Source organism: Thamnophis elegans, chromosome 17, assembly GCF_009769535.1.
Source record: "Thamnophis elegans isolate rThaEle1 chromosome 17, rThaEle1.pri, whole genome shotgun sequence".
NCBI classification, from domain to species: domain Eukaryota; kingdom Metazoa; phylum Chordata; class Lepidosauria; order Squamata; family Colubridae; genus Thamnophis; species Thamnophis elegans.
Window position 1 is genome coordinate 15,548,693 of NC_045557.1, and position 27,174 is coordinate 15,575,866.

Sequence of the window (27,174 nt, forward strand, 5' to 3'; positions counted from 1 at the left end):
GGAAGGTCTGGAGGGTGGTGAGGGTATGAATCTCCATGGGGAGATCGTTCCAAAGGGTCGGAGCTACTACTGAAAAGGCTCTCCTCCGCGTAGTTGCCAGTCGACACTGACTGGCAGATGGAACTCGGAGGAGGCCTAATCTGTGCGATCGTGGGGAATGGGCTATTCTATATATCAATCGCTGTCGCGCCTAAATAATCAGACTTCGCTTCGCTATGCCTTTAATCATTCTTAATTAGTAAAAGTACACTTGATTTCCACACATGGAGTCTCGTGGTCTTTCTTTCCTAATTAATTAATGGAGAGGTGCTGACAACAGCCAAATGGGGGCGCCAGGTTCCCAGAAAATGCAATTCTGCTCTCACGTGAGCCTGTTGGGGTTTACTTAGGGAAAGCTTGCTGAAACGTGTGAATGGGGTCATTCTCTTTATCTCTGGGCCTGGGTTTAAATTGGGTGAATGTTCTGGTGCTCCCAAGTCTTCCTCCCATGGGGATCATCTTGTGGGCTGGTGCCGAAGTCCATCTTGCCTTCCGGTGGGGCTGCTGGGAATGCTCTTCCCTCCTGACCCCATCGCCGCTTCTTTCCCTTTCAGGAACGCCAAGAAGGAAGGAGACCTGCTCGCTGCCCAGGCCCGCCTGAAGGATGTGGAGGCCCTGCTCAACTCCAAGGAGGCCGCGCTCAGCACCGCCTTGGGGGAGAAGCGCAACCTGGAGGCTGAAGTCCGCGACCTCAGAGGCCAGCTGGCCAAGGTAGACCAGGCACACCTGCGAAGAACCCCAGGGGTCCCTCTGTTCTGCCCTCGAGATGGGACGGGGGCTCTTTCTCCTTCTGGGCCTCCCTCCTGCGTCCACCTTTGGACTCCTGGTCCCAAAACGTGCCAGGAGGAGTGAGTTTGTAGGCTCAGGTAGACGATGCCACTTTAAGACTTGTGGACTTCAACTCCCAGAATTCTCCAGCCAGCAGAGTTGAAGTCCACAAGTCTTAAAGTTGCCAAGTTTGGGAACCACTGTGCTAGGAGACGGGTCACCAGCCTTCCAGGTCCTTCCTAGGCTGGTCGACCTTTTTAGGCTTCCAGGACTGAAGGCAGGCTGGTGGTCTTTGGGTTTCTCCCCCCTCCCGGACAATGGGTGGCTGGGCTCCTGCGATGCTTTTAATTTGGCCATGCTTCCTCTTTGGGCGCCTTCTGTAATTGTGGCTTTAATGTGTGCTGTGCCGGAAGGAGCAATAGCAATAGCAGTTAGACTTATATACCGCTTCATAGGGCTTTCAGCCCTCTCTAAGCGGTTTACAGAGTCAGCATATCGCCCCCACAGTCAGGGCCCTCATTTCACCCACCTCGGAAGGATGGAAGGCTGAGTCAACCTTGAGCCGGTGAGATTTGAACCTCCGAACTGCAAAACTGCAGTCAGCTGAAGTGGCCTGCAGTGCTGCATTTAACCACTGGGCCACCTCGGCTCCCTAGGAGGCCAAAACAGCAGCAAGATACAGAAGAATATTTCTCCAGCTTGGCAGCTGACGGGGGAATTCTGGGAGTTTGAGCCCACCCATCATTCAGCTGCCAAGGTTGAGAATTTCCTTGGTCTGTGAGGACCAGCAGAGCTGTTGACTGTGCTCAGTTGTGGCCCTTCGAAGGTAGACTGCTCCTGGCCACAGAGGTGCCATCGACTGTCCCGAAATTAGCTCTGCTTTCCCCACTTTATGTCCATCCTGCACCCTCTCTGGGCTGTGCTCCAGGACAGTCTGGATTTTATGATCAGCTTCATTTTACCTTCACTCCCCCCCCCCCACCCTCCCACTTGCTCCCCCAAACTGGCTGGGGGGGCTGGAGAAGCTCACTGTGTAAATGCTTTACCAGTTGACATTCATGTCTGCAGGAACCAGGTGAGGCCAGCCGGGGGCGGTGGAGCCCACCATTTGCCAAGGCAGAGAGGAGGAATGGACAGCTGGAAAGCAAATGGACTCTTCCATTCACCGGCCTTTCAGAGGATCTGGCTGTGGGGACTCGTGCTCCCATCCTCCCCAGCCAGGGATCTTCCTCCCTGCCCAGGGGCATTTTCCATCTGTTTGTTTGTTTCTATAGTTTATTTATTTATATCCTGCCTTCCTTATTTTTATAAACAACTCAAATTGGCCACACTAAATTACTCCTCCTTCCTGTTTTTCCCAGCACAACAACCCTGTGAGGTGGGCTGGGCTGAGAGAGAAGGAGCGGCCCCAAAGTCACACGGTCGGCTTTCACGCCCAAGGCGGGACTAGAACTCCCAGTCTCCTGGTGATTGGACCAAAGTCACCCAGGGGCTTCTGTGCCTAAGACGGGACTATAACTCCCAGTCTCCTGGTGATTGGTCCAAAGTCACCCAGGGGCTTCTGTGCCTAAGGCAGGACTAGAACTCCCAGTCCCCCTGTGATTGGACCAAAGTCACCCGGGGCTTCTGTGCCTAAAGTGGGACTAGAACTCCCAGTCCCCCTGTGATTGGACCAAAGTCACCCGGGGCTTCTGTGCCTAAGGTGGGACTAGAACTCCCAGTCCCCCTGTGATTGGACCAAAGTCACCCGGGGCTTCTGTGCCTAAAGTGGGACTAGAACTCCCAGTCCCCCTGTGATTGGACCAAAGTCACCCGGGGCTTCTGTGACTAAGGCGGGACTAGAACTCCCCGTCTCCTGCTAGTCTGGTGCCTTCTGGCTCTCCTTCTGCTTCAGACTCTCTGGCGTTTTCCCCTCCCTGCAGACTCCTGAGAGGCCTGAGGAGGCCTTGAGGGGGAGAAGCCGAATCGGGATGGTTGGCTGAAACTCCCAGCTCTTGACTAGGGGAGGGGGACCTGGAGAGGAGGGTGGGGGCTCCTGTGGAGCAGCTGAGGCCACACAGGGTCTCCCTTCCAGGCGTGACGGGGGTCCCTCCTTTGTCCCCCAACAGGTGGAGGGATCCTTGGCCGACATCAAGAAGCAGCTTCAGGACGAAATGCTGCGGAGGGTGGATGCGGAGAACAGGCTGCAGACCCTGAAGGAGGAGCTGGACGTCCAGAAAAACATCTATAGCGAGGTGAGTCCCACAACCCTGAAGGGCTCCTTAGAGGTCATCTAGCCCAGTGTTTCCCAACCTTGGTAACTTGAAGATGTCCGGACTTCAACTCCCAGAATTCCCCAGCCAGCGTTCACGTATAAACAGTTCAGTGTCTAGGACAGTGTTTCTCAACCTTGGCAACTTAAAGATGTCCGGACTTCAACTCCCAGAATTCCCCAGCCAGCATTCGCGTATAAACAATTCAGTGTCTAGGACAGTGTTTCTCAACCTTGGCAACTTGAAGATATCCGGACTTCAACTCCCAGAATTCCCCAGCCAACATTCGCGTATAAACAATTCAGTGTCTAGGACAGTGTTTCTCAACCTTGGCAACTTGAAGATGTCCGGACTTCAACTCCCAGAATTCCCCAGCCAGCATTCGCGTATAAACAATTCAGTGTCTAGGACAGTGTTTCACAACCTTGGCAACTTGAAGATGTCCGGACTTCAACTCCCAGAATTCCCCAGCCAGCATTCGCGTATAAACAATTCAGTGTCTAGGACAGTGTTTCTCAACCTTGGCAACTTGAAGATGTCCGGACTTCAACTCCCAGAATTCCCCAGCCAGCATTCGCGTATAAACAATTCAGTGTCTAGGACAGTGTTTCTCAACCTTGGCAACTTGAAGATGTCTGGACTTCAACTCCCAGAATTCCCCAGCCAGCATTCACGTATAAACAATTCAGTGTCTAGGACAGTGTTTCTCAACCTTGGCAACTTGAAGATGTCTGGACTTCAACTCCCAGAATTCCCCAGCCAGCATTCACGTATAAACAATTCAGTGTCTAGGACAGTGTTTCTCAACCTTGGCAACTTGAAGATGTCCGGACTTCAACTCCCAGAATTCCCCAGCCAGACATCTTCAAGTTGCTTCGGCTTGAAAGGGGACCCTGCTGCTCCACAGCTCTCGCAGCCACGAATTCCCCCTTATTTTGAGTTGGGGTCTCCCTCCGTAAAATACCCACCCATTCTAAAATGAAGCTTATTGTTAAGTTTCCTTATGAAATAAAAACAGAGAAAAAACAGAAGTTAGAGAAGGAAGAGAGAGAGAGACGGAGAGAAAAAAGTGGAGACTTCAAACTCTTTCCATGCAGGAAGTCCTGGAGTTACGGCAGGTCGTTTAGTGACGGCTCAAAGTTACAACGGCCCTGAAAAATGTGGTGTGGGTCTGTCCTTCCCCGGCATGACGGTGGCCATGGGAGACTTGAACTCGCCACCCTGCCTTGGGCCAGGCAGTCAGCCCGGCTCCTGCAGCCTCTTCTCCCCACACCTGGAACGGCCCCACAGAGGAGCTGGGGATCCTGGGGGCTGCAGGGTGGGGCTGGGGGGGGAAGGGGTTGCGGTTGGGGGGGATTGTGCCTCCCTGCCAGTCCTGGGATGCCCTGCTCACCCTCTGCCCTCGGCAGGAGCTCCGTGAGAGCAAACGCCGCCACGAGACGCGCCTGGTGGAGATCGACAACGGGCGCCAGCGGGAGTTCGAGAACAAGCTGGCCGATGCGCTGCAGGACCTCCGTGGGCAGCACGAGGCCCAGGTCAGGCTCTACAAGGAGGAGCTGGAGAAGACCTATGCAGCCAAGGTAGGTCACCCGGGGGTGGCTGGGGGGAGGACTCCCGCTGCCCCCTCCCTTTCAGGTGCTCTGGAGTCCAGAGAAGGCCCCCCAGCTCCCCCTCACTGCAGCCTTGAGAGGATGGGGGGTGGGGGCACTGAGGCAGGACGGGGCCAAGCTCTTAGCCTTGGAGGGGGGGTCCCCACTCCTGCCCTGCAGAGCAGCCTGAGCAGCCTTGAGGACTAGCCCCTTTGCAATAAGCCTCTTTCCAACCTTTGCAGCTGGAAAACGCCAAGCAGTCGGCCGAGAGGAACAGCAGCCTGGCTGGGACGGCTCACGAGGAGCTTCAGCAGACGCGGATTCGCATCGACAGCCTCTCCGCCCAGCTCAGCCAGCTGCAGAAGCAGGTAGGGCCCCGCGGGGGGGGGGAGGGGGGCTGCTCCCACAGCCGCTCGGCCTCCAGCCGCTTTGGCTCCGACCGCAGGAAGGGCCGTCCCTTTGTGGCACCTGGTTCTGGGCCCCCCTTTGGAGGTTTGGGGGTGCTGGTGGTCCTGGACTTACAACCGTTTGTTCAGTGTTTAAGAAAAAGAATACAAATATATATAATAAAAAAAATCAGCCGATGGGCAGAAGCACCGTATGTGGAGGACTGGCTCTGGGGAACAGAATCCCGTTGGCCACCTTACGGGCCCCCCTCCCCTCTTCCCTCCCTGGGGGAGGACATCCAGTGCCCCCCCTTGCAATCTTTGGGGTCAAGCCCTGCCGCAGGAGGAGACCCTGCTTGGCCTCCACCCTTTTGGGTTGGGATGGAAAGGGATTGGGGATCTGGGGCAGGGGTCTGCTTCCCCCCCCCCTGTCCAGGCCCCCACCCCTCTCTTGCCTTCCTCCCCCCCCAGCTGGCAGCCAAGGAGGCGAAGCTGCGGGACCTGGAGGATTCCCTGGCCCGGGAGCGGGATACCAGCCGCCGTATCCTGGCGGAGAAGGAGCGGGAGATGGCCGAGATGAGGGCCCGAATGCAGCAGCAGCTGGACGAGTACCAGGAGCTGCTGGACATCAAGCTGGCCCTGGACATGGAGATCAACGCCTACCGCAAACTCCTGGAGGGCGAGGAGGAGAGGTGGGCGCCTGGGCACCCTTTGCAAGCTAGGCAGACCACCTTGGTCTCGGGGGGGGGGGGCTTGGCCAAGCTGGGCAGCCCCCCCCCCCAGCACAGGCAGCCTGGGACCTTCAGGGGTGACCTGGAGAGTCTGCTGGGAAAAGGTCGCCCCCCCTCACTGAGGAGACGGAAAGCCTTCGGGTCCAGATCTGGGGTTTGCCCGGCTGCCCCTCCTTCGGGGGGAGCGTTTGGGGGCCCTTCTGGGACGGGTGGGGCAGAGACCCTTCGGGCAGCAAGGTCCGCTTGGCCCGAGCGCTGCTTCCCCTGGCACCGAGGGTGGGCACTGCAGCCCTCCTGCCTGCTGTGGGCATCCCTGGGGAAGCGGCCTCTGCCTCAGCCCCCAGCCTCTCTTTCTCCCCCCACCCCCAGGTTGCGCCTCTCCCCCAGCCCCTCCTCCCAGAAGAGCGGCTCCCGCATCCGGGTCTCTTCCTCTGGACAAAGCGCCACCAAGAAAAGGAAGCTGGAGGACGGCGAGAGCCGCACCAGCTTCTCCCAGCATGCCCGCACCAGCGGCCGCGTGGCTGTGGAGGAGGTGGACCTGGAGGGCAAGTTTGTCCGGCTGAGGAACAAGTCCAGCGAGGTGGTTGCTGGTGGCCGGAGGTCCAGAAGTCCTGGGCAAGGAGGGCCGAGGAAGCCGTCTGCTCCTGGGGGGGGCATAGGGGGGGCGTAAAGTCACCCAGTTGACCTTTGAGCTGCAAGAGGCAGCCGTGTCTTTGTAGGGCGGAGGCCCCCCAAGATCCTGTCGTTCAGCCCCCCCTCTTTTTCAGGGGGCCCCCTAAGAGTCGGATGGGATGGAAAAGGGAGGCGACGTAACAGCTGAGAACAGCAAATTCTCATCTAGTTTGAAGATGGTGCTTTTTTATTTAAATGTGTAGCCCACCCAAGATAAATGGAAGAATTTAGTGTTTAATAGCAGAGAATCCCTGCAGCTGAGAGTTGAACTCTGAGCTGAGCTGTTTCCTTGCAGACGTCTCCTGACTCAACTAGGTAACATCATCAGTGCTGGATGGAAGTGGGCTTTGGTCTCTGTTCATGAACAGCAGCCTGCCCTGCCAGGGATTCTGGGGAGGGGGTGTCTGTCTCCTTGGTGGTTCCTTGATTGAAGTATTGTTTTCTGCTTCTTTGTCTGGGGTTAATCCCTGCTTATCTGGGCGTTGCCTGCCAGAGGGGATGTGTTTGGTCTGATGAGGTCACCTAGTTGGGTCGTGAAACCTCTGCAAGAAAACCACCAAGCTCAGAGGGCACCCAGGACCCCACAAAGCAGGTTTTGTTGAGGCTTCATGGGTACTTTTTAGAGCTGAGTGTCCCCCTTCCCCCCCCCCCCCCGCAGCCCCCTGGGAGCTGGGAAAGGCGGTGGCTTCCCTCCCTCTGAGCCCATGGAGAGTCTCCTTGAGTTTGCAATGGTCACCTCCTGTGACGGTTGGAGTTTGGCTGGAGCCGAAGGCAGATTCCAGGCGGCCTTCCCTGCTTCAGAGACAGACGGCCTTGCTTTGTGACCCCCCCAGCGGAGTCTCTCTCTGGCTCCTGGTCAGGAGGAATGGAGGAGCTTTTTATATATAACTTCATTAAACTTTTGAAGAAGCCAGATGAAAACTAACCAGAACTACTGGAGTAGAGAGAGAAGGAAAAAGGAGAGAAGAAAAAGAGAAAGACAGGAGTGCAGAAAAAGAAGATAAAATAAATATTAAACTTCTGATTTTCTTTGACAAATGTAAATTGGCCTCTCACTCTCTGGTTGCAGCCTTCTATTTCTTTTCCCACCCTCAGAACTGCCTTCCTTTTGGTTGGCACAGCCGCCTCCTCCCCCCCCCAGCCTGCCTGGCATCTCTTGGGCCACCTAAGCCCCGTGAGATGCCCGCCATGCCTCCCCCTTTATGCCCCCTTAGGACCAGTCGCTGGGAAATTGGCAGATCAAGCGCCAGAATGGAGAAGACGCACCCATTTGCTACAGGTTCCCTCCCAAGTTCACCTTGAAGGCCGGCCAGCTGGTCACGGTGAGCAGCAACGGTGGGCTTGGTGGGCAGGAATGGTTGGGAGCCCCCCCCCGTCCCTCTGGTGCCCATGCCAGCCGTGGGGAGGTACTCTGCAAGGGTCGTCAACGCAGTGGTTCCCAAACTTGGCAACTTTAAGACTTGCTCTGCTGGCTGGAGAATTCTGGGAGTTGAAGTCCACAAGTCTTAAAGTTGCCAAGTTTGGGAACCACTGTCTTACGGGATACAAATCTATTAAATCACAAATCTATTAAATCTATTAAACTCTTCTCTTCCTTCCCCTGCAAGATCTGGGCTGCGGGCGCAGGGGTGTCCCACAACCCCCCCACGGACATGGTCTGGAAGAACCAAAGCTCCTGGGGGTCCGGCGACAGCTTACGCACAGCACTGCTGACCTCCAGCGGGGAGGTAAGGCGGCTGGGATTCGGGGGTTGGGTGGGCGCACAGCCCCACGGCGTCTTCGTTGTGTGGGTGGGTAAAGGGGGTCAACCTTGGTGCCGGAAAGGGGACAGAGCATTATGGAATTAATTAATTCAATTAACCTAACTCTGGATTGCGGAATTAACGCCCCCTGTCCAGAGTAACTCTGGGTGGCTTATAAACACAATAAAAACGGAGCTAGAAAAACAGTGAGAAATATAGGAGGAGTTATAATTAACAAAAAAAAATGGACTATTCTGGCTGCATAACTGTAAAAAGGCTGGGGGTGGGTGGGCTACGCTCCTCTTTGCCCCTCTGGGTTTCCTCTTTCCCTCATCAGGGGGATTCAGGCTCCCCCCTCTAATTTTGTTGCCTAAAAATGCCCCTAAATCAATTCTGGAAATCCAGATAGGGAGCCTTGGTGACTCTCTCAATTCCCGTTTAATTTGGAGACAATTCCGAGCATGCAAAAACAATTACAGTGGTGTGTGTGTGTGTGTGTGTGACACATAGGAGGTTAATGAGGGGTTAATGAGTTGGGGGGGTGGGGTGCCAATAGAGGCATCCTGGCCCTTTTCTTGGGGGTGCCAGGACGGAAGGCGCTTTCCCCTCCTGGCGTGGCTCAGGGCTTGGCTGATGGTGGAGGGTCCTGGGTCGAAGGCGGGAGCCCCTCTTCTGCCCCCCCTGTTTTCCTGGCTCTTTCCCTCCCAAATCCCGCTGAGATGGGCTGGAGCAGAAACAGCCCCCTCATTCCTCCCTCCCTGCAGGAGGTGGCCATGCGGAAGCTGGTGCGCACGGTTGTTGTCAATGATGACGATGATGAGGATGATGAGGATGGCGCCCACGGCCACCACCACCACGTGAGTTTTGGGGGGAGGCGGAGGGCCGCCCCGGAGGGCTGGCTTCCATGGGGAACAAGCACAACTCAGCAGCCATCCGGGGGGGGGGGGGAGTGGTGGGGTGTTTCCCAAAAGCAAAGGGCTCTGGCTGTGGGGCCAGGACTCCCCCGGGAGAAATTTTGGGGTTTTGTGTGACCGTGTTCTGCCCAGGATTTCTTCCGTCTGTTTGTCTGCAACGGAGATTAAGAGTCCGTTCAGAGGCCCCCAGTGACAGTGAAGGCAAGCAGACAGCCGAACTCAGCCTCAGTTTTAACAATAGTTTTCATTATTCTCAGGTGTAGAAACTGAAATATTTATACCAAGAAAGGAGAATCTTTTGTAGCTCAGAGCTGACACGAGGGATCCTGGGGGGCTCCCCGAGTTTGCCCTTTTTCTTGCAGGCGTTTCAAGGAAGCTCCGGCAGCACCAAGGATCCCTGAAATCCTTGCCTGCCTCTCCTTCTTTTAAACAAAAGGGCCAAATAAATGGAGTAAAGCCAGTCCTTATTTATTGTTCATTTCATGAACTAAACTGACAGGCCGTCCGTGTCTCAGACTCTGGGCAAACTTCCCCTCTGTGTGGAGTGGGTGGAAATGAGGAGATCTCGGGAATCCCAGGGTGGAATCTTCCCCAGCATTCACGGCTACTGAAAGGAAATACAAGACAAAGGCCTCTTAATCAAAGCCTGAAATGGGAAGAACGGAAGTTTTGCCTTTGTGTCCATTGGAGACTTCAGACCACGTTGCAAATTTAGCCTTCAGCTGGTTAACCTGCTCCATTTACAGGCTTGTAAATCTAACGAGTAAGAGAAATGCGTTTAGCCTCAATTCCAGTGTAATCTTTTATTTCTGGAATAGTTAAATGTAACGTGGATTCTACACTGGGCTGTGTTTTAAAAAGGCACCAAGGAGCCCCCAGATCCGAATCCAGCATCTCCAGCCCCAGGTGGGGTCTCGGTCCGGGTGGCGCCAAGCTCTGCTTCTTCCCCTCTTCCTCCCTTCTCCAGAGCCACTGCAGTGCCAGCGGAGATCCGGGCGAGTACAACCTGCGTTCTCGCACAGTGTTGTGTGGCACATGTGGGCAGCCGGCAGAGAAGTCATCCGGGGGCACGAATGTGGGCACCAGCACCATGTCTACCGGCTCCTCCTCCTCCAGCTTGACCATCACGCGCAGCTACCGCAGTGGAGGCACCAACCTCGGGGAGAGCCTCCTGCCCCGCTCCTACATCCTGGGCAGCTCCACCCCACAGCAGCAGGTCAGTCTGGGGGCGCCCCAGCGGGCATGTGTGATCCTGGGCCAGAGGAGGAGGGGGCTTTGTGGTGGGAGGCCTCCAATTCTGAGTGCCCCCCTTCCTTCCCTTGCGGGAAAGCTCCTGAGACCGATCACTGTGCACTGTCAGTCCTTCCAGGGAGGCAGAGAGATGGCTGTGGGCATCCCAGGGCTTCCTGGCACCCTCTGTGCCACACGGGGCTCCTCAGCCAGGGCATGTGGGGAAGGCCGGGATGGTCCCCACTGAACAGCAGGCGTGGGGTGGGCTGAAAACCCTGAAAGGCTGCAACGTTCACACGAGAACAGTCAACTCCAGTTGGCTTTGTGCCCAGGCTTAGCGTATGCGTTGTCTGGCATGGAATTCGGTCTCCGGCTTGAACAGGGGTTGGACTAGAAGACCTCTGAGCTCCCTTCCAGACCGAGTCCCCAAACCATGCGAACGCAAGGAGGCACCTGTGTGCTCCCAACTCCCCCAATGCAATGTGTGCGTGGCCGCCGCGCATATGTAGCCCCATGCATACATGCCCACATCTCCTGCACATGACATGTGGCCCCCGCATGTGCCCCCCTTCTGCATGTGCCCTCCCCCCCCACCTCTGCGCATTCACGGCAGAACCCGAAGACCCGCTGGCCTGCTGGAAGCGCATGCACAAGCGTGGCGGGCTGCTCAGTGGCTGCACTGGTGGGGAGGCTGTCAAAGACCCCCCGGAGGTGTGGAGACTTTTTATGCAGAAAACTTTGCCGTTTGGAAAATGGTCTCGGCGATTGTCTCCCCGGAGGTTTGGTCACACAGAGGCAGCCTTAGCTCTGGGGAAGGGCCTGTTCTTCCCCTGGGCAGGCAGGTCCATGTGTCCCTCCCCATAAGCCTTTTGGGCTGGCAGCCACGCCTGCCTCTCCCACAACTCCCTTGCTGGCATTTTGAGGGAGGCCCGGTTCTGGATCGGCCCTGAGCCTAGAATGAGGGAGAAATGTCCTGATTGCGAGAACAATTCCTCCGTGCTTCGTCCCTGGAGGCTCTTAAGTAACGATCGGAGGGCAAATTGCGTGGAATGGAAGAGGGTCTCTTGCTTGGGGAGGGGGCTGGGCTAGATGACCTCTGAGGTCCCTTCTGACCCTATGTCAGTCTTCTCTCTCTCTCCCCTCTTAGGGTCCTTCAAACTGCAGCATCATGTAATCGTCTGATGTTCCCGACATGCACTCAAATCTGCTTTATGGAGCTCTCTGTCCTTTACCTGCTCAGAAAAAGAGGAAACCATTTTTAAAAGAAGTTATTTTCTATGCAAGAATTTATACTTTATTACATATCTATATCTATATCTATATATCTCTATATAAATACGCTAAAGATGCTTCAGGTTTTTTAAGGGGGTGGGGGGGGTCTTTTTTCTATCTCAAAGGTTTAAAAGGAAGTTTAAAACCTGCCAAAGAGGTGAATCTATTACTGCCAAAAAGGAAAAAAGTCCTAGAATTGTCATATGTTTCTTCTAGTAAGGGGGAGCCTGCAAAAGGACAGGATCCGTCTGTGTGTGTGCTTGAATACCAAAGTTTTCTTTGAAAAACGAATCAAAAATCACAAAGTTTTTCCCCTTCTTCTGGGCCACCGTTTGGCAACTTCACCAACTTTAAGAGGGGGGGACTTCAACTCCCAAGAATTCCCCAGCCAGTCTCCCCCCCCCATCTTAAAGTTGGTGTGGTTGTGAAACTCTCTTCCAGGGAAATCTCTTTAAATTTGTTGCACTTAACCTTCTCCCTGTGGGGGGTGTTGACCACTAACTAACCATGGTTAACTTCTGCCTTGCTTCCCAGCGATTCGTGCCCTTGAGCAAAAGAGTCCAACTCTTTTGAAGAATCTACAAGCCAAGAGTTGACCTTCGTTTACATTTTGAAAATGGGAGGGAGACCTTCAGACGGAACCCGTTTGGGGTTGCAATGATACTTGAGGGATGCCCCCTGTTGAACCCAGGGTCCTCAGCCCTGGCAGGTTTAAGGCGGAGGAACTTCAACTCCCAGAATTCCCCAGCCAGTATGGGAGACTCCGGGGAGTCGAGTTTTAAAATTGCCACGTTCGAGAAACGTGAATTTAACCTCGTGTCAGTCCCCTCCGGCCCAAATCAGGTTGTTTAATACCTGCATTAAAACACTTTAGGAGGTGGACATTCAGGGATTCTCCAATTAAAATTAAAATCGTGTCAGCGGCCTTCGATACCATCGACCATGGTATCCTTCTGCGACGGCTGGAGGAGGTGGGAGTGGGAGACACCATTCTACGGTGGTTTTCCTCTTACCTCTCCAACGGGTCACAGTCGGTGTTGGTTGGGGGGCAGAGGTCGACCCCTAGGCCCCTTAAATTATGGGGTGCCGCAGGGGTCGGTCTTGTCCCCCCCCTCCTATTTAATACCTACATGAAGCCACTGGGTGAGATCATTCGTCGGCACGGGATTAAATACCACCAGTACACAGACGACACACAGTTGTATCTTTCCGCCCCATGCCAGCTCAGCGTAGCGGTGGAAGTGATGTGCCAGTGCCTGGAAGCTGTTAGGGTCTGGATGGGAGTGAACAAACTCGCACTCAATCCCGACAAGACCGAGTGGCCGTGGATGTTGCCCCCTAAGGACAGCCCAGGTGGTCCCTCCCTAAGCCTAGGGGGAGAAAATTTGCTCCCCTCAGAGAGGGTCCGCAACTTAGGGGTCCTCCTGGATCCGCAGCTGACGTTAGAACATCACCTGTCGGCTGTGACCAGCGGGGCCTTAGCCCAGGTTCGCCTGGTGCACCAGTTGCGGCCCTATTTGGATCGGGAGGCACTTCAAACGGTCGCTCACGCCCTCATCACCTCAAGACTTGACTACTGTAATGCGCTCTACATGGGGCTGCCCCTGAAGAGTGTTCGGAGACTACAGTTAGTCCAGAATGCAGCCGCGCGAGCGATACTGGGTGTACCAAGATTCACCCACACTACACCTATCCTCCGTGAGCTGCACTGGCTCCCTATCGGTCTCCGAGCACGATTCAAGGTGCTGGTTATTACCTTTAAAGCCCTACATGGCCTTGGACCCGGATATCTGTGAGACCGTCTTCTGCTGCACACCTCCCAACGGCCGATAAGATCGCACAGGGTGGGCCTTCTCCAGGTGCCGTCGAATGGACAATGTCGGCTGGCGGCTCCCCGGGGGAGGGCCTTCTCTGTAGCCGCCCCGACCCTATGGAATGAACTACCCCCAGAGTTCAGGACCCTCCCCACTCTCATGGCCTTCCGAAAGGCTATCAAAACCTGGCTATTCCGGCAGGCCTGGGGCTGTTGACCTCTTGCCCGAGGTCCAGCCCCGATTAGACTGGGTGCATGATGTGGTTTTTTAAATTTGTTTTCCTCCGTTTTTTTTAACTCTTCACTTTTTAAAATTTATTTTCTGTAAGCTGCCCGGAGTCCTTCGGGATTGGGCGGCCTATAAATTTATTAAATCAAATCAAATCAAATCAATTGTCCTCTGTTCAAAAATCCCAGGTCTTTCAGGAATCCCCCTCCCTCTGGTTCCATTGAGGAAGACGTCCTACTTCTTAAGTGAAGTTTGATTTCACTCCCCCTGCAGAAAAGCTGGTCCGTTGTCCAAATCCATCCACCTGATGGGAAATTAAGCGGACAGCCCCTCTTCTGCTTCAAGGAATAACGTTGAGTAGAGACGTTTCCCTTTGGAAGAAGAGAAGCTGCCTTAGAGGGTTTCCTTCTGCAGCCATGCTGACCTCTCCGCCTGGCCCCCCTTGCCCAGCCCTACGCATGGCACACGGTGCCTGAGCCTGTCTAGAGGGCCTTGCCAAGGGGTGGGGTGTAGAAGTGGACTCCCTGCGTCTGTTAGGGGAACGCCTGGGCTTCAGGCCGCCTTCCAGGGCGCAGGAATGGTGAGGATGGACGTGGGAAAAGTGCCCTCAACTGCCTGCTGTGGGATCGGCTGTTTCTAGTCAAGGGGGGAAATGTGGGTCTTTGAGGCAGAGCGGATGCCTTTTGGCCAGGGGAGGGGGAGGGGCCAGCTGTGCTTTCCAAAAGGGCCCCCCCCCGCTTGGCTCCACCAGGAGGACCGGACCATGTCTTCTCCTGGGCTTGGAGCAGAGATCTGCAGCCTCGTGTGGTGCCTTGAGGTCTGGTTGAGTTTGGGAAACGTAGTTCTTGCATGCGGTTTGGGACTGGAAGCCTAACCTTAAACCAGTGGTTCCCAAACTTGGCAACTTTAAGACTTGTGGACTTCAACTCCCAGAATTCTCCAGCCAGCAGAGCTTAAAGTTTGGGAGCCACTGCCTTAAACCTTTGCTGGCTGGGGAATTCTGAAAGTTGGCCAGATGGAGAAACACTGGTTTAAGGTCATGTTCTTCAACCTGATGCTCCTCAGCCTTTGATGGGTAGCTGGCTTCCTGACCCATGGATCTCTTCCTTGGACACCACCCACCCCAGAGGATCCATGGATGGGATCCTGCCCCCCCCCCCCCGAGTCCCTTTGGATGGGCCCTTCCCCCCCTTTGAGAATTTGCTGGGAAACGGTGGACCCTCCTATGGGGAAGGACTTCTCACCAAGGATGATGGTTCCCCTGACTCTGCACAGCTTCCCAGGGAGGAGGAAGAGCTGCAGGGTTCCTCTAGAGGCACCCCTAGACTTCCTCTGCCCCCCTTCACGTACGTCCCATATGCCTGGAGGGAGCCAATCCTGAGCCTCACCCCCACCCCCTAACCGGTCCTGCCCAGTTGGCCCAGAGGAGATGGTTCTTTGCCTCTCTGCTTCCAGCTGGGATTGCAGTCGGAACCAGCTCTGGTCCCTCTGACTTCTGCATCCCACGGGGGTCCCCCCAGCCCCCCTTTTCTCCTGCCCTTGATCTCGTTTGCACTTGGAGAGAGGCGCCTTTTGAAAGCTCTTTCCTCAGGAACCCTGGCAGGAGGGAGACCCCCGGCTGCTGAGGGGTGCCCTGCCTCCTTCGTGGGGAGAGCAAGCCTGCCTTTAAACTGGGGGTGGGGGTGGGAAAGGAGGAGGGGGCACCAACTAAACCAGCCCACTGCTTGCTCCTGCCTGGTGCAGATGCTTTTACTGATTGAGGAGGGGTCTTTGCTCCAGCTGGATGCTCTTTCTCCATCCTTCTCGGAAAGCTCTCCCCTCCCCCCAGCAGCCCCTCCCTTTTTCATTGTGCTGTTAACTTGGGGTGCTGTCGGGGGAGGGGTCTGCCAAGGGATGCTTTGTGCTCTGATGGCAACTGGGCAGTACTTGTATTTTTTAAAACCAATATAGTCATCTAAAACTACGGCTGTTGTGTTTCTTTCATTGGGAATGGGGGGGTGGTCTCTTGGGGGGGGCTGTTGGTGGGGAGGGTTGCTTGGCTTGAGGCCCCCACCCTGTGCGAGGCTCCCCAGGGAGGCAGGGATGTGGGTCACTCATCACGCTGCCTCTGCACACACAACCACACCTGTTGGGCTGCCGTCCCAGGCTGGAGGAGGCAGAAGGAAGGTGGCCTCCAGAGGACGGGAGAGACCCCAGACCCGATACCGTCAGTAGGGAAGAACCCCCACCCCCACCAGCCCCACTGCTGACTTTTCTTGCCACCCTTGTCAAGTGAATCACTGCAATTTTAAGTGAGTAACGTGGTTGTTAAGTGAGCCTGGCTTCCCCATTGAATTCGCTTGTCGGAAGGTCACAAAAGGGGATCTCGTGACCCCGGGACAGTGCGACCGTCGTAAATATGAACCGGTTACCCAGCATCTGGAGTTTGATCGCGTGAATGTGGAATGCTGCAGTGGTCAGAAGCGGACAAATGGAAATGTCACTAAATGGTCGCTAAATGAAGTGCTGTAAGTCCAGGACTCATCCGATGGGAGAGGAGAGTCACTGAGCATTGTGTAAAAGCAATTCGGTTCTTGGCTGTTTTCAACAACTTTGATGACTTCTGAGTTTCTTTGGTGCAGTTTTGCTGGCTGAGGAACTCTGGGAGTTGAAGTCCAGAGGTCTTAAAGTTGCCAAGGTTGGAGGCCACTGCAGAAGATGAGACAAAAAACCCTCCCGGCCTTTTTGCTTCTCAACAACATTTCAAGCTCTTTCTACACTTACAAAATCATCCTAATCATCCAAAATAAAAAAAGATTCATATTTTCTTCCAGCTTCGAGCAAAAAGCCCAGCAGCGATTTCCAACTCGAAGCCAAATTAGAGACATTCTTTAAGTCAGTTTTGCCATTTTCCACACCACCCACTGGACACACAACTACACAAACGCCCAAGATTGTTTAAAGATAATTGTTTGGATAAACGGGGTAGGATGCAAAACGCCACGTGCCAATGCAGAAAGCGCAGCATGCAAAAAGCCCCCCCCCGCCCCCCGCCCGTGGGGAGGGAAAGTGGGCGGGGCAAAGGGTGGGTGGGGCTCCATGGAGGGCAAGGAGCGCTGCTGCCCCCCTCCCCCCCGCCCGCCTTGCTCCCCATTTCAAGCAGCCTGAATGTTGGGAGGGTCTCCCGGGCATTTCCCACAGGCGGCCACTAGAGGGCAGGCGCTGCCCGGGCTGCCTTCGTAGGGGCGCCGCAAAAGCTGCCTCCAAAGACGGAGGGAAAAGGGGGGGGGAGTCCGGGAGGCCCCCAAATCTGGAAGCGGCTGCCGGGGGGATCCGGGGAGTTCAAGTCCACCCATCGGGAAGGCTGCCCGCCAGAGCCTCGTCCCACCGGCGCTTCTCTCCCCTCCGGCCACAGGAGCCTCGCAGCCCCCCCCCTCGGGGTCCGGCCAGGGTGGGGAGGGGGAGTCCGGACGCCCCTTCAAACCGTCACTAAGCGAATGGCTGGTGATAAGTCAAGGAGTGCCTGCATTTATTGGACTCCCCTTATTACCTGCCCTGGAGGAGTGCTGAAGGAAGGATGTTAAATCTGGCTCTGAAGAAAGCTATTCTTTGTTTTGGGGAGATCAGGTCATTTAGATATCTTGCCGATTCCCACACACCCTGTTTGATTCTGTCCCTACTTTGGAGAGGCAACCTATTTAATTCTTCTTGGAACTCCATGTCCCCCATTCTATTCATTACTACTTGCTTTGCTTGATCAAAGCCTAGAGACATTAAGAATACCAGTGAGAGCCCATGAGAGCCCAGCTTGTGATCAATCGCCTGTTTCCAGGGGGAGGGGAAATTGTCTGTCAACACTAGTGGGGACAGTCCCTCTGGAAAGAAATGCATTTTAAGCCAATGAATGACCATCATCTTCCAGGCTCTTACCTGAATTTGAGGGATGCCTGTCTCAATTCCTAACTGGGCATTTGGAGTTCCTTTGGGTGCAGCTAAGATGGCTCGCAGGAATTTAGTTTGTGTGGTTTCTAACAAGTCTTTGCAAGGATTCCTGTTTGTGCCCAATATAGAATTTGCGACAATGTTTTGGCCTCGAAAAGTTTTAAGGCAGCAGGTACTAACTGACCTCCACCTGTATAAAAGAAGTGTTTAATTGCCTTTCAGGACCTGTTGGCTGCTTGCAATTTGTGATCCAGGTGTGCCTTCCATGTCCCTTGCGAGTGGAAAACCACCCCAAGGTATCTAAATGTTCTAACCTGTTCCAAACTAAGTCTCTATGGCAGCCGAGAGCAAGTAAGCGAAACAGAGGCTGACAATGTCCTTCTATTTCCCAGGAGTATTGGCGTGGTCTTTTAGCAAAAACTAAAACTTTTGATTTATCAAAGTTAAGGACCAGCTTGTTTTGCCTGCAATAGCCGAGTGTTGCCCTAATTTTGCGCTGTGCTAGGTTAGGAGGATGGAAATCAGGGTCCTGTAAGAGATCGATCAGGGGATTGATATAGAAGTTGAAGAGGGAGGGGGACAGGATGCAACCCTGCCGTACCCCTTTTGTACCCTTACTGGGGCGGTTAAACTCCCTTGGGGATTGCACCTCACTTTCAAGGGGGAATTGGCATACAATTTTTGTATGAGGAAGAGGAGGCGTTGATCGATAGTGGTGCATTTTAATTTCCCCCAGAGGGCGATCCTGGATATTGAATCAAAGGCCTGCTTACAATCCAGGAAGGCCACAAAAAGAGAGGATTTTTTTATACGTGCATTTTTGTACTAAATGGTGGAGTACCAAGATATGATCCACCGTGGATCTTCCTTCTCTGAAACCGGCTTGTTTGATTATCCCCCCTGATATTAGCAAATCCTGGAGTTTATAGTTTAGGTGTTTGGCATACAGTTTACTAATAACGCTCAGAAGACTAATGGGTCTATAATTGCCTGGGTCATTTCTATTCCCTTTTTTATAAATTGGTATGATAATTGCTACTCCCCGATCTCTTGGCATATGGCCAGTTTTATCTATGAATGTAAACAGAGAGGCTAAAAGTGGAGCCCACCAACTCCAACTGGCCTTCTTTTTGATTATTTCTGGCAGGACATTATCAGCCCCGGGTCCCTTATTAGCCTTTAGGGCTCCGATCAACCGGGATATCTCTTCTGGTGTAACAGGGGGCCAGTGAGGAGTGTGGTCCAAACTAGCTTGGCTCTCCTTGGTTACATAGTCAGGATCTCTATAAAGCTCCCTAAAATACTCTTCCCAGGCATGAATCGGAACCTGATTAGTTGGGGGGTAGGGGGGGGTTCCCCAATCCCCTGGAGATGCACCAAAAAGGGATGTATTGTTTTGTCCTGACTGAAGTAATTAATCTATGTCAAGACTCCCTCCGAGCCACACTTTTTTCTTTTCTTTTAGAAGGGTCTTATATTGTGCTTTCAACTGCTTTAAGTAGTGAGTGTGATCCTCAAAAGGGGCATTTTTACTTTCCCTGTACTCCATATTATATATCCTTTTTAGTTGCACGCAACCAAAACCATTTTTTATTCTTTGAGACCGGCCTTTGGGAGTGAGCTAGTGTTCTGTTAATGAGAACCGCATTCAAATTTAAAATTAAAGTTTCAAACCCCTCTAAGTAAGATCCTCCAAAGTTATTCCTTAGCAGAGATGTAGGTAGCTCTATGGTTTCTGGAACTAACATCCGTTTGGTAACTTCCTTAGCATTTTCCTCATTCCATTTAATTTTTACCTGGGTATTTTTTTTAAAATATATTTTATTCATTTTCACATTCCATTTTACAATCACTTATATACAGGGTATTTGCTATAAGAAAATAAAAAATAAAAAAAATAAAACAAAATAAAAAAGAAAACACAACTCATCATTCACAACCCCACCTGACACTTCCATCCTCCATACACCCCATCTACCCCCTCCAACTTTCCTTTCCTCCCTCTAACACTCCCCTCCTACTTCCCTTTCCCCTCAAACCTTCCTTCTCCCCTTACTCCCAACACGCCCTCCTACATTCCCCTTACTCCTTCCTTACTCCTCCCTCTTCTTTCCCTCTACCTCCCTCCTTGGTGTATGCCTTTATTCAAGTGTTGTTTAATCTGATAAAAAGTAAAATAAACCAAGGAAAAAAAATATAAAGAAAAGAGAAAAAAAAAGGAAAAAAAAACACAACCGTATATAAGTGCATTCTTGTTCTTATTGAGACTATGTTAACACCCACCCACCCACCCCCCATAAATCCCCATCCCTAATCCTCCCGACTTCCCAGGGCCCACACCTGGCACTGCCTTCTATCTAAAGTATCTTGTGTACATATGAATTAAAAATAAAAGTAATATATTAAAGGAAAGAAAAACAAAAAAAAAGAGAGAAAAGAGAAAAAAGAAAAAAGAAAAAGGAAAAAAAAAACTCTTTGTGTTGAGCTCAGCCCCCCATCTTTATCTATGCTTAAATAGTGTAAGTCATTCTATCTATATTTTATTCTCGTCTCTTACTTCTTTGTTATTTGCCCCAACCTCCTGTAGACTCTCCCGTTCCTCTTCCTTAACCTTGTATTCAGATAAACATTTATACAAATTTGTATAGACATCAATATGCAATCTAGCTCAAAAATAATCCCTTCTAGTAAAATTTAAGCAGCGTGGATCATTCCACATATTCAAATATTACTTTACAGAAGAATAATCAAACTTTCCCTTCTAATAGGATTTAAACAGCGTAAATAATCTTTCTTAACCTTATTTTCAAACAGTAATTCAAAATAATCTAACCAAACTTTCCCTTCTTAGTAAAATTTAAGCAGCGTGGATCAAGTATTACTTTACACAAAAATCAGTTTACATTCTATCTTAAGATGATCCCGACCGGCTTTCCCTTCTAATAGGATTTAAACAACGTAAATCATTCCGCATGCATTTTACCCTCATCCCTTGCTTGTCTGATATTTACCACTATCAAATTTATGCAGACATTAGTTTAAGATCTAGCTCAAAATAATTTCACCAAACTTTCCCTTCTAATAAGAATTAAATAGCATGGATCATTCCACATATTCAAATAATACTTTCAACAAGAATCAGTTAACCTTCTGTTTTAAAAAATAATCTCGTCCAGCTTTCCCTTCTAACAGAATTTAAACAACATAAATCATTTTGCATCCTTTTACATATATACATTCAATATCACCCCACCAATATACGTAAATCATTCCGCATGCATTTTACCCTCATCCCTTGCTTCTCTGATATTTACCACTATCAAATTTATGCAGACATTAATTTAAACCCTAACTCCATTTAATTTTTACCTGGGTATTTTGAGTCTCTAACCTGGGCAGGTAAGCTGTGCCTGCCCTCAGAGATCTCTGGTGCAATGTGAGAGTAAGGAGCATTGTATTATGATTGCTTTCCAGTCGTGAGTCTACCTCCATCTTCTGTAAGAACTTCCGATCATATGATATTATCCAGGAATCAACCGTGGATTTTCTTCCTGCTCCCCGAGTATTATATTCTGCTGGATAGTCGCCCCATGGGGACCCATTAAGGATACAAAGATCCAAACATAACAGTCTTCTGTCCTACACACAAACCTGCCCGATTTGCTTTAGGGTCTTTAAATTGTCTGGAATGCAGGGATTCTCCTGTTACATTCTCATCATAGTGGATCTTACATTGATTAAATAATGCTTGATCATTTGGTCCCATTCTAGCGTTTAAGTCCCCCCCCCTATAATTATTGCTGCTTTGGGGGTATTTGTCTGAGCAGCCAAGAATAAAACCTTCTATGCTGTCCCAAATCTTATTGATCACACTATTCTTATTAAGTGGAGGAATATAGATATTAAACAGCAAAATATCCACCTGTTTAAATAGCAATAGCAGTTAGACTTATATACCGCTTCATAGGGCTTTCAGCCCTCTCTAAGCGGATTACAGAGTCAGCATATCGCCCCCAACAATCAGATAGATAGATAGATAGATAGATAGATAGATAGATAGATAGATAGATAGAAAGCAATAGCAATAGCAGTTAGACTTCTATACCGCTAAGGAAGCTGCCCTACGACGCTCAGATGGAACAGCTACCCGAATTCCCATGTCTCCTTCCATACCCCCTTCCTTGGCCTCTTATACACCCGGGCACAGGGCATGGGCCAGGTTTATCGGAGGCAAGGAGGGGAACGATGGGTGGCGGGTAGAGAGCAAAGTTATTCTACCAGATGCACCTCTAAGGATTCCTTTACCACAAATACATGCTGGCACACATTGGGGGTCAAAAGCCCTGGTAAACTTTAGGACATGCTGTGTGGTAGGCAAGGATCTCGATTCCGCTATCTCCGAGCTGTAGCAGCTTGTCTGATTTGTGCCAGAAATAATCCAAAAGGAGCCAGGCACCCACCCCTATGAGTCCAACTTAAGGGCAACTACCCAGGGACAATTTGAGAAACAGACTTGACTGAATTCCCCAGAAAGGGAGGTTTTAAGTCTCTTTTGGGACTAGAATCTCCCTTCACAGGATGGCCTGAGGCTTTTGCTAGCAGGGCTAATAAAGGTCATGAAGTAGTAAACGTCCTACTGGAAGAAATTATTCCGAGGTTTGGGCTGCCAAATAGCACATCATTGGATTGGGACCCATATTTCACAGCTAGGTTTGTGTGAAGAGTTAAACGTCACTCGGAAGCTTTCTTCAGCCTACCACCTGGCAAGTCCTCCTATGGGAAAAAATGTAATGATTTACAAAAACAACAGGTAGCTAAGCTCCGCCAGGAAGCTCACCTGTGCTCACCTCAACCTTTGCCACTCTCATTGCACCTCCAAAGCGAATAGGCTTGAGTCTCTTTGAGGCCCTTTTGGGATGACCACATCCCTCCCTAAAGGCAGAGGAGAGGCCCATCCCACTGGTGGGCAAACTGACTCTTTGGAATATAATCTAATGGTTGGGTTGGCAATATATAAATCAGGTAACAATGTTGTACCTGTTTCTTTAAAGCATACTGTAAAATGTGATTGGTTGCTGTTTTTCCTCAATCGGCCATAAGAGGGAGCCCACTCTTAGCTCGTCCTCTCTTCCTTAGATGCTGGGCTGATCTGAACTGAGTGAGCTATTGTAAGTTCTGCAGCTGTTAGCAAACTTTGAGTTCCGAACTGATTATATGATACTGGACTATGTTATTTGGATTATCTCTTAACTGAAAGACGTTGATGAGTGACTGTCTTATCCGTGGGTGACTTGGACTGTTTGATGGACTCTGATACCAATATTTCCACGAAAGTAGAAGCCTATTTAACCTGCAGTGTTTCTGTATGCTGGTTTGTGTGTTCTCCAACACAACTCTCACAACACTTCTCTGAACGTACTTGGTCTCCCAACGGGGAGCTTACCTAACACTGGCCTTGTACCAGAAGCGTAAGACACCTCGCTGGGATGATGAATTTCCTTTCCCGTTATCTGCAGGACTAGATCACCCAGGGCATCCGTTTCAGCCTGCAGACTGGACGCTTGTAAAGACGCGGGGACCAACAACCTCCTTGGATCAGCAGTGGAAGGGACCCTTTCAAGGGCTTCAGACCACCCATACAGCCCTAAAAGTGGAAGGCCGGGCATCTTGGATTGATCACTTCCAGAGTGAAGAAATACCCACGATCTGCCTGTCCGGATTCCTGGACTGCGCAGCCTGTGACTTTCTCAGTAGCAGAACTGGGACTGAAGTTATTGTTCTGGAACCAAAAGCCTCCGGAACCATAGTTGTGTGAGAGGAGAACTGCCATCTCCCATAGGTGTTTTCTCAATTAGAACATTTCCCCAAAAGGTGTTTGTAGCTACCCACGCTAGGAGTTACCCAATTATTACTACTAGCTGATTGGTGCGTCTGTGTGCATGAAGGCTAAGATATTAAGACAAATAAACTTAACAACCTTTGGGATGAGACCACATGATTTTGTTATGTATCTGTGCTCTTCCCATATAGCTGGGTACCTATGTTATGCCCACTTTACCTGAAAGGAAGACTGGAAACCACAGGAATCTTGAACAATTCAGAAAGTACCTGAACCCCTTTCTTTGCTCCGTGGGCTCTGGTCCCTCAATAATGCTTTGTATCATAAACAAGCGGTGGAGGAAATCCTAGCCAAGGCGACTGGGGAGTTTTTTTATTGCTGCAGCAAAAGAACAAGAAGCCATTTGGACAATGACAGTTCAGAATAGAATGGCTCTAGATATGATATTGGCATCCTAAGGAGATGGGTGAGCACTACTTGGACAACAATGCTGTGTGCAGATTCTGGAGAAATCCTGGAACTCCACAGCTGAACTACACACATCACAAAGAGAGCTGCAACCCCCCCTCCCCCATGGACGAATGGAAAGAGAAGTGGCATTGACTGACAGGAGGGTTGCCTGATTTCACTGGTTAAGTACCTAATATTGACCCTGGCAGGCAAAGTCATTGTTCTCTTAATCACCTGTTGTGCATTACAATGCCTTCTGCTTTGCCTCCCCACCTGTAAGTAAACCAGGAGGTCTCCCAGTACAGGGATATTGCTGTTGGGTGAACCTTGGAAAATGAGATCATTTTCAGATTCAAAGGGGGGGGGATGATGGGCTGGGGGCTAAAGCAAGGTCATAGCACACACTTGAAAGTAAAGCAGGAAGACTGGAATTGGGGTCTGGGGGGGTCTGTCTGTCTCACAAGAACAAAGAATGCTTATCAACAGGAAATATGCATGTGTAAAGCTTGCAGCAATTATGGGTAGCTAGAAAGTGGATAAAAGTAACAAGAATTAGACAACTTGCAGAGCTCAGCTAAAAGTTAGGAATAGATATGGCCTATGGCAGCCAATGAAAGGCCTGTTAGAGAACTCCTGGGGCCTTCCTTAGCCAAGGCTTAGGAATGGCACAGCTAGAGACCAATAGAACAAATGGTGGAATTATTGCTAAAGTGTTTTTTAGAGGATATTTCTTATTATTTCACCTTGTCCCGCCTTCTCCTTGAGTGAAAATGTATAAAGCTTTCTTAATCCTTTGTTCTTGGCCTTTTGACCAGGAACCTTTTTCCTTGGAGTTCTGCAATAAAAAGCAATCAGAAAACCTGCCCCTCCTGTCTGGGTCCATCATTGGCTTCCACACCAGGCTCAGACCCCAATTGGGGAGAAGACAAGCGTGTCTTTAAACAGCAACTACGTGGATACATTTTCTTCCTGGATATCTGAATTTGGAATTCATGCCCAAAAGGAGACCGTCTCCAGTTAAAGAGGAGCTAAGGAGGAGAATCTCCTGCTAGTGAATTTCCTCATAGAAATCAATATCTCATTGTTGGGGGAAAAAAGAAACAGGAAATCATGCAATGTTGATATTCTCCAAGTTGGATTCTTTCTGGGTCTTCAGCTGCTGGAGCCTTCAACATTTGGAAGATGGGCAAAAGAGGGTCATGTCCTTGGGGATTCAACATCATAAAGCCACGCAGGATTTTCATATCTTACTCTCCAAACTCAGGCACTAAGTTTGGTGTGGAGCCGAAAAGAACGGTGTTAAGTATTCATTAATATTCATGAGCCAGCAACAGCCTCTTGCTTTCTGATTGGCTGAAAGCTGCAGAGGGTGTTGCCGGGCTAGAGTTACAGTTGATTGGCCGAGGGACTGACGTCAGCGGTTGCTGCCCAGTCCCCGGCCGGTGATTGGTTAAACCGTTCGTATAAATACCTTTGGCGCGCGTTCTGTTCTTTGAATCGCTGTCAGCTTAGAATAAACCAGTTGCTTGTTGAACCCTGGCTGCCGCGTCGTCCCTCCGTCGATATTTAAAACTGGCGACGAGGATGGGATCGCGATTCCACGCAAGCCTAGGGTAGAGAGAGAGGTTCTATCAGCCAGCTGCCACAAGCCGCAAGTCGCGCCGGCACCGAACGCTGAGGGAAAAAAATTCCTGTCACAACCTCCTCTCCTCAGCCTGTCACTAACTCCTGGCCAACATGAATCCTTTGCCGCCTTTCGCTCCATTCGGCTCCGCCGGTGAATCCTGGGAAGGGTTCATGGAGCGGTTTGAGACATACCTCATTGCTACCAAGAACCAGGCTCAAACCGATGAGGAGAAATGTAGTTTCTTTTTATCCTGCTGCGAACCTTCTATGTTCGCCTCAGCCAGAGCTATGGCTGCTCCCAGACCAGCTTATAAATTAGGTTGGGACAATTTGATGGCTAAACTGAAGGGACACTATGCCCCGACACCTTCCAAAATTGCCCGCAGCTTTGCGTTCCGCAGAAGAGTGCAAAAGCCGGGAGAGTCAATTAGCCAGTTTTTGGAAGCCCTACGCACGGTAGCGTCCCAGTGTGATTTCTCAAATCTTGAGGAAAATTTAGTAGAGCAATTCGTGTGCGGAGTGCGGGACGTCCATCTAAGAAGCCGCATGTTCCGCTACCACGATATTACCCTCCTACAAGCGGTGGAAATCGCCAGAGCAGCCGAGCTCTCTGAGCAATCCACCGCTGATCTGGAGCGGCTACAACTATCATCACAAACTCCAGGACACGTTCCGTTCAATCCACCGGCCTCCCAAATCCATGACATTGACTTTGATGACTTTACGCCTTCCGAGGACCCGGAGCCCGACAACGTCGGCCAAGTACGTGCCCAACCTCGGCGAAGACAACCGGCTCCATCAGCGGCCGCGCCGCAAACCTCCAAAGTGTCTTGCCTTAGTTGCGGAGGCCGCCACGACCGCCAGACCTGTCAGTTCCGGAACGCCATCTGCCGCCGTTGCCAGAGGCAGGGGCACATTGCCCAAGTCTGCCGAGCATCCTTGCCGGCCCCTGCCTTCTTCCAAGCCAACGAAAGACCCAAATCGCAGCCGCGCCGCCAGCCACCGCGGCCAACGCGCAGAGGAGACGACTGCCACAATGTGTCCGCACCGCAGGAGGTGGAGAGTTCAATCAACCAGGCCTCCTCCGGATCCCGGAAAATAACAGCTAATGTCCACCTGGCAGGTCAGCCGTGCCAAATGGAGGTGGACTCCGGCTCCTCCCGTTCGTTGCTGTCCTGGGACATGTTCTCCCGCCTCTGCCCTGCGGTGCCCCAAACAAAGTTAGCCCCAACCCGTTTACTTTTGAGGGACTACCAGGGAAAATTGATTCCCGTCCTGGGGTCTTTCCCTATTCCTGTTAATTACGGCACTTTTAATGGGAAGCTGCCAATCATTATTGTAAAAAATGCCCTGCCGGCCCTTCTCGGCCTTGACTGGTTTCCAGCCCTGGGGTTGTCCATTGGGGGGGTGCACCGGGTGGTTTCCTCTTCAGTGGAAGACGTCTTAAAGGAATTCTCTGACGTTTTTGATGGCCAGCTCGGGTGCTACAAGGGAACCCCCATCTCCCTCAGTTTAGACCCCCAGATTGCTCCCATTAGGCTGAAAGCCCGCAGGGTGCCTTTTGCCTTAAGGGCCAAGGTTGACGCCGAACTTGACAAGCTTTTGGCGCAGGGTGTCATCGAGCCAGTTGATCACGCTCCATGGGAGACCCCCATAGTCCTCCCGGTCAAGCCGGATGGCTCGGTGAGAATCTGCGCCGAC

At 51.5% G+C, this 27,174-nt stretch overlaps 1 protein-coding gene across 3 annotated transcripts in view; it reads left to right on the forward strand.

The window, feature by feature from the left end:
* Positions 1 to 278: 278 nt before the first annotated feature.
* LOC116519984 (prelamin-A/C-like) overlaps positions 279 to 27,174 on the forward strand; it is a 96,733-nt gene continuing 69,837 nt past the window's right edge. The window contains exons 1-11 of one of the 3 annotated variants that reach the window (XM_032234114.1): positions 279 to 750; positions 2,916 to 3,041; positions 4,469 to 4,639; positions 4,891 to 5,016; positions 5,506 to 5,726; positions 6,135 to 6,345; positions 7,652 to 7,759; positions 8,045 to 8,164; positions 8,944 to 9,036; positions 10,061 to 10,309; positions 11,471 to 12,174. In XM_032234114.1, coding sequence (XP_032090005.1) covers positions 550 to 750; positions 2,916 to 3,041; positions 4,469 to 4,639; positions 4,891 to 5,016; positions 5,506 to 5,726; positions 6,135 to 6,345; positions 7,652 to 7,759; positions 8,045 to 8,164; positions 8,944 to 9,036; positions 10,061 to 10,309; positions 11,471 to 11,497 — 1,653 coding nt within the window. In that variant the 5' untranslated portion in view covers positions 279 to 549 and the 3' untranslated portion in view covers positions 11,498 to 12,174. Of the gene's footprint in view, positions 751 to 1,875; positions 1,883 to 2,915; positions 3,042 to 4,468; positions 4,640 to 4,890; positions 5,017 to 5,505; positions 5,727 to 6,134; positions 6,346 to 7,651; positions 7,760 to 8,044; positions 8,165 to 8,943; positions 9,037 to 10,060; positions 10,310 to 11,470; positions 12,175 to 27,174 lie in introns of those variants that run through there. The other 2 variants (XM_032234115.1, XM_032234113.1) reach the window with 2 other exon arrangements.